At 40.2% G+C, this 17,518-nt stretch overlaps 1 protein-coding gene across 6 annotated transcripts in view; it reads left to right on the top strand.

The window, feature by feature from the left end:
* The window catches only part of LOC127877481 (uncharacterized), a 119,818-nt gene that overhangs the window by 20,444 nt on the left and 81,856 nt on the right, over positions 1-17,518 (top strand). For all 6 annotated transcript variants that reach the window (XM_052423400.1, XM_052423401.1, XM_052423404.1 and 3 more), the window contains one exon: positions 9,604-9,747. In XM_052423400.1, coding sequence (XP_052279360.1) covers positions 9,604-9,747 — 144 coding nt within the window. The remainder of the gene's footprint in view (positions 1-9,603; positions 9,748-17,518) is intronic.

The following is a 17,518-nucleotide window of genomic DNA, read 5'->3' on the forward strand; positions in this document are numbered from 1 at the left end:
GAGGAGGGTGTGGAGTATACTCACTACACTGGCCTGGTTTATGTGCTGCAGTCTTGTGGAGGTCCTTGGGACTTATTGGTAGTGAATTTTAAAAACTTTTTTACAGTCTGTGGCTTTTGATACGAAAAATTAGTGTGATTAACCTAAGGAAATCAGGAGGAATAAAATGTAATAAATTGTACTTATTGGTATTGATTTTTAAAAACTTTTTTACAGTCTGGGGCATTTGGAATAGAAAAATTAGTGTGATGAACCCCAGGATATTGGGAAGAATAAAATATTTAAAAAAACTATCAAAATGTTACATTATTTAAAAATGTATCATTATTATACTGTGTGAAACTGCAAATTGAGCATATAAAATATAATTTTACAGTCTGTGCCTTTTGGATTAGAAAAATCAGTGTGATTAACCTAAGAAAATCATGAAGAATAAAATGTAAAATGTAATAAAATGTAAAAAATATTACTAAAATATTACATTATTAAAAATGTATCATTATAGGTGGGAAATTGGTGTGTTTGTTCTAACAAATAAGTAAAAATTGAGAATAAAAGTGTTACCAAAATGAATACAGGGTTGAACTGCAATTTAATCATCATAAAAGCGCAAGTCTAAGGTTTGTTCTCACAATTAAGTTTATTGGTCTTTTTCGGAGAATTTTAACTACATTTTTGGGGAAAATCGTAATTTGTTGTCATTGGAAAACAGTCCATATTTGGGATAGGTCACAATATATAAGATTGGTGCAGTTGTTTCGATCAAACATATTATTCTTAAACTTTTATTTCTCTATGTGGTACTTATTTGCTTCTTTGATACAGTTCTTGCTGGCATTTGATTTCTTACACTGTACTGTGAGTTTGGAGTACAATTGTAAGAGATCAAACTTGGAATGCACATCATTTTGGTGATTTTCTCAAACATAAGTGTTCAATTTATGTTCTGGATGTATTTTTGTGATATTCTTTCTTTTCTTTTAGTATCATATTGTTGGCACTTTTTCATTACTTTTTCATTATCAAGGATGGTATTTATTTAGACTTTTTGACAGTTTTTTTAAAATGTGATCATGCACACATGGACACCAGTGAGTGTCATTTTTTATAGCATTACACACATTTCAATTAAATATCTAGTTTTTAAGTTAAATAGATTTATAAGATGTAATTACATAAACAAGTGTCTCATTTACTTATCGTTTGTCAACATTAACCCTTTGCATGCTGGGTAATTTGTCGTCTGCTAAAATGCTGAATTTCTAAAATTAGCATTTTCTTCGATTTTTTTTCAATAATGCTATCAGAATAGCAAACAGTTTGGATCCTGATGAGACGCCATGTTCTGTGGCGTCTCATCTGGATACAAACTGTTTGCATTTAAGGCCTTCAAAATTCGGTTCCAGCACTGAAAGGGTTAATACATACAACAGGTAAAACTGTACATAATACACGGTTGAACAAACAGATTATTTCAAGATTGATGTCGCTCTGTGAAAAGGGGGTTTAATGAATGTTGGTAAATTGTCATGCCAGAAAAGCCTGCGCAGTCTGCACAGGCTTATCAGGGACAACACTTTCCACTTGTATGGTAGTTTTGGTTTATTGAAGTCTCTTGGTAGCAAAATTCCTGTTTAGGCAGAAAGTGTCTTCCCTGATTAGCCTGTGTGGACTGCACAGGCTAATCTGGGACAACACCTTAAACAAATGCATTAAACCCCCTTTTCCCAGAGCAAGGCCCAACTGTTATAGCGTGTTCATTGGTGCAATTATGAGGATGACATGACAGACAGTGACTTTTATGGCGTAAACCTCTGCGTTGATATTATGAAGTATGAAAGTATTATAAAAGTGGATTATTCGAACGTAAGGTAATATTGATTTTCACTTTAATTTGAGTAATCATGTTATGACAGTTCTTCTTCACTATTCGGGGAATGGGGTGGGAACCCTTTGAAACCATTGTTTTGACCAAAAAGGGAAATTGTTGTTGTATTTTTGGCAAAAAAATACTTAAAATTGAGGATAAATTTTTTTTCAATATTTTATTTATTGAAGTCCAATGTATACATTCCCAAATTGTTCTATAAACAGTCAAATAAGGATATTGATAAATCATTCAGGTTGTTTAGCTTAATTTGTATCTGTTATGATGCATGTATACATGTATGTTCAGGGGGGGGGATAAATTTGAAATTATAAGACTTAATTATGGGTAGTCACATACTCAACAAACAAGCATTGACACTCAAGACTAGTGTTCTAGACATAAAGGAATGTTCATTATTGCTTAAATCCCACTCCGTGCCAAAGTGAAAATGGCTATGTGCAGAAAGCAGTGATTTTTTTTCACCATTTTTGGAATGGGGGCCAGGTCACTTTGGATTGGGAAAAAATGCATCCTTTTGACTAAAATTGGGAAATTAATGTTGTCGATTGTATGATTACAAATTCTTAAAAATTGATAAGAAAAGTGATTTTATTATTATATTTAGTAAGGTTGAACTTACAGATCTGGATTTGGAGATAATTGACATGTTTAGATTTATTAAAAAATATAATCTTTTTTGGAAACCTCAAATTGGGAAATTTTAGGTCCCATTTAGGAAAAATATATACTTTTTTCCATTGGGAATGGATCCCCTACCAGACTCAAATTTTAACAGAAAAAAACACTAAAAAGCCAGAACAGCCCGCGAGTAACTCCAGTCTGTTCATGTTTTATGCTGTTTGCTGCTCATCAGTAATCTGTGGGATGGAAATAAAGTCTTTAAACTTAAATCTAGTTAATAAAGCCTTTAAACTTAAATCTAGTAAATAAAGCCTTTAAACTTAAATCTAGTAAATAAAGCCTTTAAACTTAAATCTAGTAAATAAAGCCTTTAAACTTAAATCTAGTTAATAAAGCCTTTAAACTTAAATCTAGTTAATAAAGCCTTTAAACTTAAATCTAGTTAATAAAGCCTTTAAACTTAAATCTAGTTAGTAAAGTCTTTAAACTTAACTTTAGAAGGAAACAACACAAACGTGTCAAAATACATATGAGTGGCTCCCTGTAAAATGGGTGTTTAATGCATGTGCGTAAAGTGTGGTCCCAGATTAGCCTGTGTAGTCTGTACAGGGACTAAATGCACGTGCCTTAAGTGTGGTCCCAGATTAGCCTGTGCAGTCCGCTCAGGCTAATCTGGGACAACTCTTTCTGCCTAAATTGGATTTTTGTCAAAACGAGACTCTGACTTAAAAAAAATACAATAAACTCGGAAAGTGTCGTCCCTGATTAGCCTGTGCCGACTGCACAGGCTAATCAGGCATGACAATTTATGCACATGCATGAAAACCCCCTTTTCTCATAGCGGGTCTCATTTCTACATTTTGATTGGTAAAGGGTCATACAAATCTAGACCTGATTTTGTACTACAATTCTTCAGTTTGTTACAAGATATAAGCTCACATTACTCATGTCACAGAACACAGGAATTTTAATTTAACTATTAAAGATTGTTTATGGCTGGTTTGTCAAGCAACATAAGAATGCTACAGGGTGTACTAGCATTTCATTATCACAGACAAGCTGCTGTAATTATTGCATAATCAAAGATAATAGTTGGCTGAACTCTTTTGTGATCCATGAAATCATTTTGGTGATATTTACAACACAAAATCATACAGTATTCATTGTGGTGTAAACAGCATGTAATTGTTACTTGCCAGGGGCAATACAAATTAGTGCAATGTAGCCAGGTAAATTAGATTACATTTATGTATTTTATCCTAATTATGTTGGTTAATACATATTTTTGATACTTAAAGCTTAGATTTGTTTACATTTCTTTTGAGAGACAAACTGCTAAGTATTATAGTTGAGTGTATGTTATGTTGACCTAATAAAATATCAATGTTGCAATAAAGCAGTATTTAATTACTACTAGTACTACTACTACTAGTAGTAGAAGTAGTAGTAGTAGTAGTTATAATAATAATAATAATAATAATAATAATAATAATAATAATAATAATAATAATACTAATAATAATAATCATAATAATAATAATAATAATAATAAAAATAAAAATGAAAATAATAATAATAATATAATAATAATTAAAATAATAACAAATAATTTTAATTTGTAAAAAATCAAAAAAAAATCTGATAATTGACAATTAAAATGAAGTTATTAGTCATTATTATAGCTATGGTGTTGGTGATAATGATGATGATGATGCATTTTATAAATAAATGTTCTGTTTAAAAAGGTTGTTCACCAGTCTAAATTAATTCACTATCACATACATGTACAAGGAAGGTTTGACATTCAATAAATATTGACAATTTTCTGATATTCATAACTTGTATAAACATAAATTTTCCTCAAAGGAAATTATTGCTAATCCTGGTGGTACTTACATGTAATAGTCACAGTAAAAATAAGCCTTGCTTTGGGAAAATGGGGCTTTATTCATCTTTGGTCACCCATTTATGCCTAGTGGACTCTTTCATCACCCATTTATGCCTAGTGGACAGACTCTCATCACCCATTTATGCCTAGTGGACTCTCTCATCACCCATTTATGCCTAGTTGACTCTCATCACCCATTTATGCCTAGTGGACTCTCTCATCACCCATTTATGCCTAGTGGACTCTCTCATCCTTCCCCTTTATGCCTAGTGGACTCTCTCATCCTTCTAAAATGTATCAATTTATTTCCATAATTAGGGATGTCTAGTATGTTTATTTGTATTTTTAGAATATTTCTTACAGAAATTCCTTTAAGCAAACAGACGCTAGGCATAAATAGGTTAAATGTTGAGTCCCAGATGAGCCTATGCAGTTTGCACAGGCCAATTAGGGATGACAATTTCTGCATAGACTGGACTTTTGTTAGGAGAGATTTCCGTTAAATGAAAATTTCCAATTAAAAGCAGAAAGTGTCATCGCTGGCCTGCGCAGGCTGCAACGAACGTACATGCATGAATTCCAGTTTTTGCAGAGGAACGATTAGGCTCAAATTCTATCAATCAGAAATTACCGAGTGAGAACAAGAAGTTTGTATAGGACTCGCTACAAGGTGTGCTGAAATTTATTATTAAAATTTAAACGCACACGCAACATTTTCTAGAGTACTTGAAAAATAAGTTTGGCCCTTTTTAGCATGATTGCTTAAAACACAGAATTATGTAAAGTTCGAATTAGACACTTTTCAAGGGACCTTTTCACATTTTGGTAAAGTGACAAAATTGAAATAAAAAATCATTTCAGAAATCGCAAAATTTTATTTTGTTGTACATTGTAATTATGATATTTGCAAGGAAAAAATGATACTGAACATTTACCATACACTTAAATATCTATTATCTGCACCTTTTGAGAATTTAAAAAGCTAAAAAATTATTAAGCGTTACAAAGGCAAAACGATTGAATGATTTGTAGAGTTCTGTTGTTATTGTTATATTTTGTGACACTACAAGGATTGCTTATATAAAGTATGAAGTACACCACTGACTGTACGTATCAGCACGCATGGCCAAGTGGTTTGAGAGCTCAGACTTTTACTCCAGGGGTAAGTGGTTTGAGAGCTCAGACTTTTACTCCAGGGGTAAGTGGTTTGAGAGCTCAGACTTTTACTCCAGGGGTCAGTGGTTTGAGAGCTCAGACTTTTACTCCAGGGGTCAGTGGTTTGAGAGCTCAGACTTTTACTCCAGGGGTCAGTGGTTCGAGCCCAGTTGAGGATTATATTTTATATTTATTCTTGTTTTTTACTGGAGCTTTTCAGTTCCAATGTTTACATTTATCAATTCAATGCATAGACAAACTTAAATACATGCCAAAATCTATGAAAAGGTCCCTTTAATTCATCAATCGAACACATCAATTGTGTCAGTATTTACACCATAAGAACATTAATTTCAATCAATCTTTTTCTGAAACACTCCTTCAGTAAATTGTTGTCTTCTTACTTGCAGTATTAACCCTTTGCATGCTGGCAAATTTGGCGTCTGCTAAAATGTCGTCTGCTGAATTTCTAAAATTAGCATTTTCTTTGATTTTTTTCAAAGAATACTATCAGAATAGCAAACAGTTTGGATCCTGATGAGACGCCACGTTCTGTGGCGTCTCATCTGGATCCAAACTGGTTGCAAAAGCCTTCAAATTCCGTTCCAGCACTGGAAGAGTTAACCAGAACAGGTTTAAAATGAAGTTGATGGAAGATTGCTATAAATTAAAAGACAGTTTATTTGTTCATGTAAATAAATAAGCAACTTATATTATATTCCCTGATCAGTGAAACTTTAACCTTACAAAGGCAGAGTTAATTGCTTGATCAGCAGTGTTTTTTTGCCATTGTGGGATTATGGAGCTTAAGGGTCCTTTGGATTTGAACAAATCAAGTCGTTTTTACTAAAATTGGGGAATTGATGTTGTTTGTTTTTGATAACAAATTGTTCAACAGTGAGAATAAGTGCTTTCAATTTGATATTGACATAAAATTTCAATTTTTTTATGGGGGGGGGGGGGGGAATTCCCATTTGATATAAAGCTATAATTTTTGATGTTGGGAATGGGGCGAAATTTTGGTCCCAAATTTAACCAAATCACACCACTGTAATCAAGGGCTTTTTCCCCTTCTTTAGCAAGGGCCTTAAAATAGCCCCTTCCCCAAAGAGAAAGTCCCCTTACCCTAAGAGAATTTCATGAAAATGATGCAATTTTTCTCAAATCTTAATCTTTATACTTTGGTAAATTTTCTTCCTTTTTTAATTTTAATGGATAATTTTCACCCCAAAATTGAAGGCCAGGCCCTTTTCCCCAATCAACAAAAAAGCCCTGCTGATAAATTTTCCCCCAAAATTAAAGGCCAGGCCCTTTTCCCCAATCAAGAAAAAAGCCTGCTGTTATCACTCGATCAGGAAAATTATTAATCTACATGATGTTTAATGTTGATTGTCGCAATGAGGTCACAATCTGTGTTAGCTAGACATCATTATTACAATCATTATTACATCGATGATTTCTATCCAACTAAAGTCAAGTCTCTTTCCCCTTGGGGCACATTCTTGTGAAGGTCACAGTGCAGTATGAGGTGTAGGTTACAGTGCAATATGAGGTGTACATAGTATAGCTGTCACTCAATGAGAGAAAACGCATAACAGTGTTTTCCATTAAATTGGAATAAGACATCAAACCAGGAGTTGAAATCTCTTTATTATGTTGGTGATTTTCTTTTACAAAAATGTTCATTTAACGTTCTGAATGCATTATTTTCATTTTCTGTCTATACTTTAAATATATGTTTTTAATTAGCACTTGAATTGTTTCATTAACACTGTGATGGTATGTATCATTTTGACTGTGATCATGCACACAATTGGATACAAATTTTTTAATAGGACTTTGAAAATACAATTTAAGATACAATTATGTATATTTGGCATTGTCTACTTTAATTATACTTGAGGGTCGCTCTGTGAAAATGAATGTGCGTAAAGTGTTGTCACAGGTTTAAGCCTGTGCAGTCCACACAGGCTTATCAAGGTTAGCCTGTGCAGTCCACACAGGCTTATCAGGGATTACTTTCCACTTAAACTAGTTTTTTACTAAAATGAGACTTTCTTTATATGAAAAAATATCATTAAAGCGGGAAGTGTTTTCCCTGATTAGCCTGTGTTGACTGCACAGGCTAATCTGGGACCAGTACACTTTATGCACATGCATTAAACCCCCTTTTCACAGAGCAAGACACACTTTTCATTAATTTTTCAAAATTAAAACAACTGGTTAAAGTGCATCGTTGTTGAAAAACAAAGTATATTGCAGGGTTGATGTCTTACGCCAACTATACATAATAGAGTTTTCATTGGTCAATGTGCAAAAATGGCCCAATTTCAAGAATTGGACCTGTCCACCTGATTTTGAGTGGAATTTACTTGTTTGTCTGAGTGAAACTGAAAAAGCAAACAACTTATGCCCTGAAAATGAAAGGGATAATTATGTATGCTAATATTTTACCTTATTCTTGATTATGATTTATTGAAATAGTGGCTAAAGATGGAGTACTTGAACTAGAGGGATATTAGTGATATTGTGGTCATTTTTTGGATTATACAAATGTGCTAGTGCAAAACTGTTGGGAGTATACTAGTACAGAACTGTTGGAAATACACAGGTACATGTAGCATCACAGATTCATTGACACTGGTCTCTATACAATTATAGAAAGCATTAAATTAAACTTATTCTCAAGATTATGAAGAAAATAAGTCTAAATAATCTGTCCAGTTTGCCTGACATGTATACAATACCATTGTTTGCCCTGTTATTCAAAAACGCAACTTTCATGGAATATGTTTATATGGATAGTTCTTTATCGCCACTGTCTATATATACATGTTGTGGAATACAATAATAATTATATGTAATTTGCAGTGAATTCAGAAACTTTAATGTGTATGTTTTTGTCTGATTCTTTGAAAGGTGGAATTTTCTGTTATCAATTCAATTGATGTAATCAAAATTTCCGAACAACTTATGGAATAGATGTTTATCTTTAAGTGCATAAGTTCCGAACAACTTATGGAAAAGATGTTTATCTTTAAGTGCTTTGGTATTTAATATATAAGGATATGGATATGAGTTGTGCAGTGGCAAAACTGGGCTTAATGCATGTGAAGCGTGAAGTGTTGTCCAAGATAAGCCTGCGCAGTCTGCACAAGCTTTAATTATCAGGGATGACACTTTCTATCAGGGATGACACTTTCTGTCAGGGATGACACTTTCTGTCAGGGATGACACTTTCTGTCAGGGATGACACTTTCTGCTTTTATGGATTTTTTTTTGTTTAAGGGAAGTCTTTTTTAAACGAAAATCCAGTCTGCCGAAAAAGTGTCTTTGTGGAATTCACAGGCTAATCTGGAATTACACTTTACCGACATGCACTAAGCCATGTTTAACCCTTACCACTTGGAAGCAAAGTGAAAATGGCTATGTGCAAACAGCATTAAACCAGAACAGCCTGCAAGTAACTCACAGTCTGTTTAGGTTTTATGCTGTTTGCTGCTCGTCAGTATCTAAGGTTTGGAGATGAAGCCTTAAAAACTTGCATCTAGTAAGAAAGGTCTTTAATAAAATAAATTAACCATCATAGTTTACTCGAAGCCATGTTTTACACTTTAGACTGTTGTTCTGGCTTTATCTCTTGTAGATATTGAAAGGGAAAGAATAGGCGTTCACTACTAAATATCTGAAAATGACAAAGTTAGAGACATATGTTAAAATTTGCACTGAAAAAGGTTACATTCAACTAGAAAATGGCCGAAAAATTAAGGTGTAAAAAACTATTGAATTTGATTTTTGTCAAGGTCTTTCTTGGTTTGAACATGATATTTTTTTATTGCTTAAATTGATTACTCTTAGAATAACCTTTTAGAAAAGGTATGGTCATGGGGTTTCTATGTGCAAAATGTTGCATTTATTTTCGCTTTAAGTTGTCGCTTTTACATTGAATTATATTGGGCAATTATTTAGTATATTGTGACCTTCAATAGGGTTACATTACACACTATTTCAGTGGGGTTACATTACACCATGATTTTCTGTGTTTTAGGGACCAGGCTGGAAGTTAGCGCGCAGCAAGTCTACCCCGCTCACCGGCCCCCGTACCGTCCACATCCCCCGCACTGAGCGGGGCTACGGGTTCACTCTACGACACTTCATTGTTTACCCACCAGCACCAAAGAACTTCCTGAAGGTAAGACGGCTTGTTCAAGGGGAAGGAGGGTTGAGCATTTTGATGTTTCATTGATTTGGAAGATTTATTTTATTGAAGATCCTGCCTGAAGTGGGAAATAGATCGTATATTGTGAAAAGGATTTGCTGAATCTTCTGCCATTATATGATGCCATATAAAAACTTTTATTTCTGGGCAACAGAAAAGCATCATCAATGCATGTAAAGAATAACTGAGTAGAGATGAATTCTCCCAGTGAGTGAGTAGAGCTGAATTCTCCCAGTGAGTGAGTAGAGATGAATTCTCCCTGTGAGTGAGTAGAGATGAATTCTCCCAGTGAGTGATTAGAGATGAATTCTCCCAGTGAGTCTACACTCTCCTACTATTGAGCCTCTCTCAGTGAGTCTACACTCTCCTACTATTGAGCCTCTCCCAGTGAGTCTACACTCTCCTACTATTGAGCCTCTCTCAGTGAGTCTACACTCTCCTACTATTGAGCCTATCCCAGTGAGTCTACACTCTCCTACTATTGAGCCTATCCCAGTGAGTCTACACTCTCCTACTATTGAGCCTATCCCAGTGAGTCTACACTCTCCTACTATTGAGCCTCTCCCAATGAGTCTACACTCTCCTACTATTGAGCCTCTCCCAGTGAGTCTACACTCTCCTACTATTGAGCCTCTCCCAGTGAGTCTACACTCTCCTACTATTGAGCCTCTCTCAGTGAGTCTACACTCTCCTACTATTGAGCCTCTCTCAGTGAGTCTACACTCTCCTACTATTGAGCCTATCCCAGTGAGTCTACACTCTCCTACTATTGAGCCTCTCTCAGTGAGTCTACACTCTCCTACTATTGAGCCTCTCTCAGTGAGTCTACACTCTCCTACTATTGAGCCTATCCCAGTGAGTCTACACTCTCCTACTATTGAGCCTCTCCCAGTGAGTCTACACTCTCCTACTATTGAGCCTATCCCAGTGAGTCTACACTCTCCTACTATTGAGCCTCTCTCAGTGAGTCTACACTCTCCTACTATTGAGCCTCTCCCAGTGAGTCTACACTCTCCTACTATTGAGCCTCTCTCAGTGAGTCTACACTCTCCTACTATTGAGCCTCTCCCAGTGAGTCTACACTCTCCTACTATTGAGCCTATCCCAGTGAGTCTACACTCTCCTACTATTGAGCCTCTCCCACCGAGTCTACACTCTCCTACTATTGAGCCTCTCCCTGTGAGTCTACACTCTCCTACTATTGAGCCTCTCCCTGTGAGTCTACACTCTCCTACTATTGAGCCTCTCCCAGTGAGTCTACACTCTCCTACTATTGAGCCTCTCCCTGTGAGTCTACACTCTCCTACTATTGAGCCTATCCCAGTGAGTCTACACGCTCCTACTATTGAGCCTCTCCCAGTGAGTCTACACTCTCCTTCTATTGAGCCTCTCCCAGTGAGTCTACACTCTCCTACTATTGAGCCTCTCTCAGTGAGTCTACACTCTCCTACTATTGAGCCTCTCCCAGTGAGTCTACACTCTCCTACTATTGAGCCTCTCCCAGTGAGTCTACACTCTCCTACTATTGAGCCTCTCTCAGTGAGTCTACACTCTCCTTCTATTGAGCCTCTCCCAGTGAGTCTACACTCTTCTTCTATTGAGCCTATCCCAGTGAGTCTACACTCTCCTACTATTGAGCCTCTCTAGTGAGTCTACACTCTCCTACTATTGAGCCTCTCCCAGTGAGTCTACACTCTCCTACTATTGAGCCTCTCTCAGTGAGTCTACACTCTCCTACTATTGAGCCTCTCCCAGTGAGTCTACACTCTCCTACTATTGAGCCTATCCCAGTGAGTCTACACTCTCCTACTATTGAGCCTCTCCCAGTGAGTCTACACTCTCCTACTATTGAGCCTCTCCCAGTGAGTCTACACTCTCCTACTATTGAGCCTCTCCCAGTGAGTCTACACTCTCCTACTATTGAGCCTCTCCCTGTGAGTCTACACTCTCCTACTATTGAGCCTCTCCCAGTGAGTCTACACTCTCCTACTATTGAGCCTATCTCAGTGAGTCTACACTCTCCTACTATTGAGCCTCTCCCAGTGAGTCTACACTCTCCTACTATTGAGCCTCTCCCAGTGAGTCTACACTCTCCTACTATTGAGCCTCTCCCTGTGAGTCTACACTCTCCTACTATTGAGCCTCTCCCTGTGAGTCTACACTCTCCTACTATTGAGCCTCTCCCTGTGAGTCTACACTCTCCTACTATTGAGCCTCTCCCAGTGTGAGTCTACACTCTCCTACTATTGAGCCTCTCCCAGTGAGTCTACACTCTCCTACTATTGAGCCTCTCTCAGTGAGTCTACACTCTCCTACTATTGAGCCTCTCTCAGTGAGTCTACACTCTCCTACTATTGAGCCTCTCCCAGTGAGTCTACACTCTCCTATTGAGCCTCTCCCAGTGAGTCTACACTCTCCTACTATTGAGCCTCTCCCTGTGAGTCTACACTGTCCTACTATTGAGCCTCTCCCAGTGAGTCTACACTCTCCTACTATTGAGTCTCTCCCTGTGAGTCTACACTCTCCTACTATTGAGCCTCTCCCAGTGAGTCTACACTCTCCTACTATTGAGCCTCTCCCAGTGAGTCTACACTCTCCTACTATTGAGCCTTCCCAGTGAGTCTAACACTCTCCTACTATTGAGCCTATCCTCAGTGAGTCTACACTCTCCTACTATTGAGCCTCTCCCAGTGAGTCTACACTCTCCTACTATTGAGCCTCTCCCAGTGAGTCTACACTCTCCTACTATTGAGCCTCTCCCAGTGAGTCTACACTCTCCTACTATTGAGCCTTCTCTCAGTGAGTCTACACTCTCCTACTATGAGCCTATCCCAGTGAGCCCCTCTCCTCTATTGAGCCTATTCCTCAGTGGTCTACACTCTCCTACTATTGAGCCTCTCCCTGTGAGTCTACACTCTCCTACTATTGGAGCCTCTCCCTGTGAGTCTAACACTCTCCTACTATTGAGCCTCTCTCAGTGAGTCTACACTCTCCTACTATTGAGCCTCTCCCAGGTGAGTCTACACTCTCCTACTATTGAGCCTCTCCCAGTGAGTCTACACTCTCCTACTATTGAGCCTCTCTCAGTGAGTCTTACACTCTCCTACTATTGAGCCTCTCCCAGTGAGTCTACACTCTCCTACTATTGAGCCTCTCCCTGTGAGTCTACACTCTCCTACTATTGAGCCTCTCTCAGTGAGTCTACACTCTCCTACTATTGAGCCTCTCCCACCGAGTCTACACTCTCCTACTATTGAGCCTCTCCCAGTGAGTCTACACTCTCCTACTATTGAGCCTCTCCCAATGAGTCTACACTCTCCTACTATTGAGCCTCTCTCAGTGAGTCTACACTCTCCTACTATTGAGCCTATCCCAGTGAGTCTACACTCTCCTACTATTGAGCCTCTCCCTGTGAGTCTACACTCTCCTACTATTGAGCCTCTCCCAGTGAGTCTACACTCTCCTACTATTGAGCCTCTCCCAGTGAGTCTACACTCTCCTACTATTGAGCCTCTCCCAGTGAGTCTACACTCTCCTACTATTGAGCCTCTTCCCAGTGAGTCTACACTCTCCTACTATTGAGGCCTCTCCCAGTGAGTCTACACTCTCCTACTATTGAGCCTCTCCCAGTGAGTCTACACTCTCCTACTAGTGAGCCTCTCTCAGTGAGTCTACACTCTCCTACTATTGAAGCCTCTCCCAAGTGAGTCTACACTCTCCTACTATTGAGCCTCTCCAGTGAGTCTACACTCTCCTACTATTGAGCCTCTCCCAGTGAGTCTACACCTCCTACTATTGAGCCTCTCCTCAGTGAGTCTACACTCTCCTACTATTGAGCCTCTCCCAGTGAGTCTACACTCTCCTACTATTGAGCCTCTCCCTGTGAGTCTACACTCTCCTACTATTGAGCCTATCCCAGTGAGTCTACACTCTCCTTCTATTGAGCCTCTCCCAGTGAGTCTACACTCTCCTACTATTGAGCCTCTCCCTGTGAGTCTACACTCTCCTACTATTGAGCCTCTCCCAGTGAGTCTACACTCTCCTACTATTGAGCCTCTCCCTGTGAGTCTACACTCTCCTACTATTGAGCCTCTCCCAGTGAGTCTACACTCTCCTACTATTGAAGCCTCTCCCGTGAGTCTACACTCTCCTACTATTGAGCCTATCCCAGTGAGTCTACACTCTCCTTCTATTGAGGCCTCTCCAGTGAGTCTACACTCTCCTACTATTGAGCCTCTCCCTGTGAGTCTACACTCTCCTACTATTGAGCCTCTCCCAGTGAGTCTACACTCTCCTACTATGAGCCTCTCCCTGTGAGTTCTACACTCTCCTACTATTGAAGCCCTCTCCCAGTGATGTCTACACTCTCCTACTATTGAGCCTCTCCCCTGTGAGTCTACACTCTCCTACTATTGAGCCTCTCCTCAGTGAGTCTAACTATTACCTATGAGCCTCCTCCCCCGGAGTCTACACTCTCCTACTATTGAGCCTCTCCCAGTGAGTCTACACTCTCCTACTATTGAGCCTATCCCAGTGAGTCTACACTCTCCTACTATTTGAGCCTCTCCCACCGGAGTCTACACTCTCCTACTATTGAGCCTCTCCCTGTGAAGTCTACACTCTCCTACTATTGAGCCTCTCCCAGTGTTAGTCTACACTCTCTCTATTGAGCCTCTCCCAGTGAGTGCTACACTCTCCTCTATTGAGCCTCTCTCAAGTGAGTCTACACCTCTCCTACTATTGAGCCTACTCTCAGTGAGGTCTACACTCTCCTACTATTGAGCCTACTCCCAGTGGAGTCTACACATCTCCTACTACTATTGGAGGCCTCTCCCTGTGAGTCTACACTCTCCCTACTATTGAGACTCTCCCAAGTGAGTCTACACTCTCCTACTATTGAGCCTCTCCTCCAGTGAGGGTCTACACTCTCCTACTATTGAGCCTCTCCCAGTGAGTCTACACTCCTCCTACTATTGGAGCCTCTCCAGTGAGTCTATCTACCCTCTCTCCTACTATTGAGCCTCTCTCAGTGAGTCTACACTCTCCTACTATTGAGACCTCTCCTCAGTGGAGTCTACACTCTCCTACTATTGAGCCTCTCTCAGTGAGTCTAGACTCACTCTCCTCTCCACCATCTACTATTGAGCCTCTCTCAGGGAGTCTACACTCTCTACTATGAGCCTCTCTCCAGTGAGTCTACCACTCTCCTACTATTGTAGCCTCTCCCAGTGAGTCTAACACTCTCCTACTATTGAGCCTCTCTCAGTTGAGTCTACACTCCTCCTACTATTGAGCCTCTCCCAGTGAGTCTACACTCTCCTACTATTGAGCCTCTCCCAGTGTAGTCTACACTCTCCTACTATTGAGCCTTCCCTCAGTGAGTCTACACTCTCCTACTATTGAGCCTATCCCAGTGAGTCTACACTCTCCTCTCTATGAGCCTCTCTCAGTGAGTCTACACTCTCCTACTAATTGAGCCTCTCCCAGTGTGAGTCTACACTCTCCTACTATTGAGCCTCTCCCAGTGAGTCTACACTCTCCTACTATTGGCCTCTCTAGTGAGTCTACACTCTCCTACTATTGAGCCTCTCTCAGTGAGTCCTACACTCTCCTACCTATTGAGCCTCTCCCAGTGAGTCTACCTCTACTCCTACTATTTGAAGCCTATCCCAGTGAGTCTACACTCTTCTATGAGCCTCTCCAGGAGTAACTATTGAGCCTCTCTCAGTGAGTCTACACTCTTCCTACTATTGAGCCTCTCCACGTGAGTCTACATCTCCTACTATTGAGCCTCTCCCTGTGAGTCTACACTCTCCTACTATTGAGCCTATCTCCCAGTGTAGTCTACACTCTCCTACTATTGAGCCTCTCCCGTGAGTCTACACTCTACTATTGAGCCTCTCCTCAGTGAGGTCTACACTCTCCTACTATTGAGCCTCTCCTAGTGAGTCTACACTCTCCTACTATTGAGCCTCTCCCAGTTGAGTCTACACTCTCCTACTATTGAGCCTCTCCCAATGAGTCTACCACTCTCCTACTATTGAGCCTCTCTCAAGTGAGTCTACACTCTCCTACTATTGAGCCTCTCCCACGTGAGTCTACACTCTCCTACTATTGAGCCTCTCCCAGTGAGTCTACACTCTCCTACTATTGAGCCTCTCCCAGTGGTAGTCTACACTCTCCTACTATTGAGCCTCTCCCAGTGAGTCTACACTCTCTACTATGAGCCTCTCCAGTGAGTCTACACTCTCCTACTATTGAGCCTCTCCCTGTGAGTCTACCACTCTCCTACTATTGAGCCTCTCCCAGTGAGTCTACCACACTCTCCTACTATTGAGCATCTCCCAGTAGTACACTCTCCTACTATTGAGCCTCTCTCAGTGAGTCCTACACTCGTCCTACTATTGAGCCTCTCCCTGTGAGTCTACACTCTCCTACTATTGAGCCTCTCCCATGTGAGTCTACACTCTCCTACTATTGAAGCCCTCTCCCAGTGTCGTCTACACTCTCCTACTATTGAGCCTCTCCCGTGAGTCTACACTCTCCTACTATTGAGCCTCTCCCAGTGAGGTCTACACTCCTCCTACTATTGAGCCTCTCCCAGTGAGTCTACACTCTCCTACTATTGAGCCTCTCCAGTGAGTCTACACTCTCCTACTATTGAGCCTCTCCCAGTGCGGTCTACACTCTCCTACTATGAGCTCTCCCAGTGAGTCTACACTCTCCTACTATTGAGCCTCTCCCAGTGAGTCTACACTCTCCTACTATTGAGCCTCTCTCAGTGAGTCTACACTCTCCTACTATTGAGCCTCTCCCAGTGAGTCTACACTCTCCTACTATTGAGCCTCTCCCAGTGAGTCTACACTCTCCTACTATTGAGCCTCTCCCAGTGAGTCTACACTCTCCTACTATTGAGCCTCTCCAGTGAGTCTACACTCTCCTACTATTGAGCCTCTCCCAGTGAGTCTACACTCTCCTACTATTGAGCCTCTCCCAGTGAGTCTACACTCTCCTACTATTGAGCCTCTCCCAGTGAGTCTACACTCTCCTACTATTGAGCCTCTCCCAGTGAGTCTACACTCTCCTACTATTGAGCCTCTCCCAGTGAGTCTACACTCTTCTACTATTGAGCCTCTCCCAGTGAGTCTACACTCTCCTACTATTGAGCCTCTCCCAGTGAGTCTACACTCTCCTACTATTGAGCCTCTCCCAATGAGTCTACACTCTTCTACTATTGAGCCTCTCCCTGTGAGTCTACACTCTCCTACTATTGAGCCTCTCCCAGTGTTAGTCTACACTCTCCTACTATTGAGCCTCTCTCAGTGAGTCTACACTCTCCTACTATTGAGCCTATCCCAGTGACTACACTCTCCTACTATTGAGCCTCTCCCAGTGAGTCTACACTCTCCTACTATTGAGCCTCTCCCAGTGAGACTACACTCTCCTACTATTGAGCCTCTCCCTGTGAGTCTACACTCTCCTACTATTGAGCCTCTCTCAGTGAGTCTACACTCTCCTACTATTGAGCCTCTCCCAGTGAGTCTACACTCTCCTACTATTGAGCCTCTCTCAGTGAGTCTACACTCTCCTACTATTGAGCCTCTCCCAGTGAGACTACACTCTCCTACTATTGAGCCTCTCTCAGTGAGTCTACACTCTCCTACTATTGAGCCTCTCCCTGTGAGTCTACACTCTCCTACTATTGAGCCTCTCCCAATGAGTCTACACTCTCCTACTATTGAGC

The sequence above is a fragment of the Dreissena polymorpha genome, chromosome 4 (genome assembly GCF_020536995.1).
Source record: "Dreissena polymorpha isolate Duluth1 chromosome 4, UMN_Dpol_1.0, whole genome shotgun sequence".
Lineage (NCBI taxonomy): Eukaryota > Metazoa > Mollusca > Bivalvia > Myida > Dreissenidae > Dreissena > Dreissena polymorpha.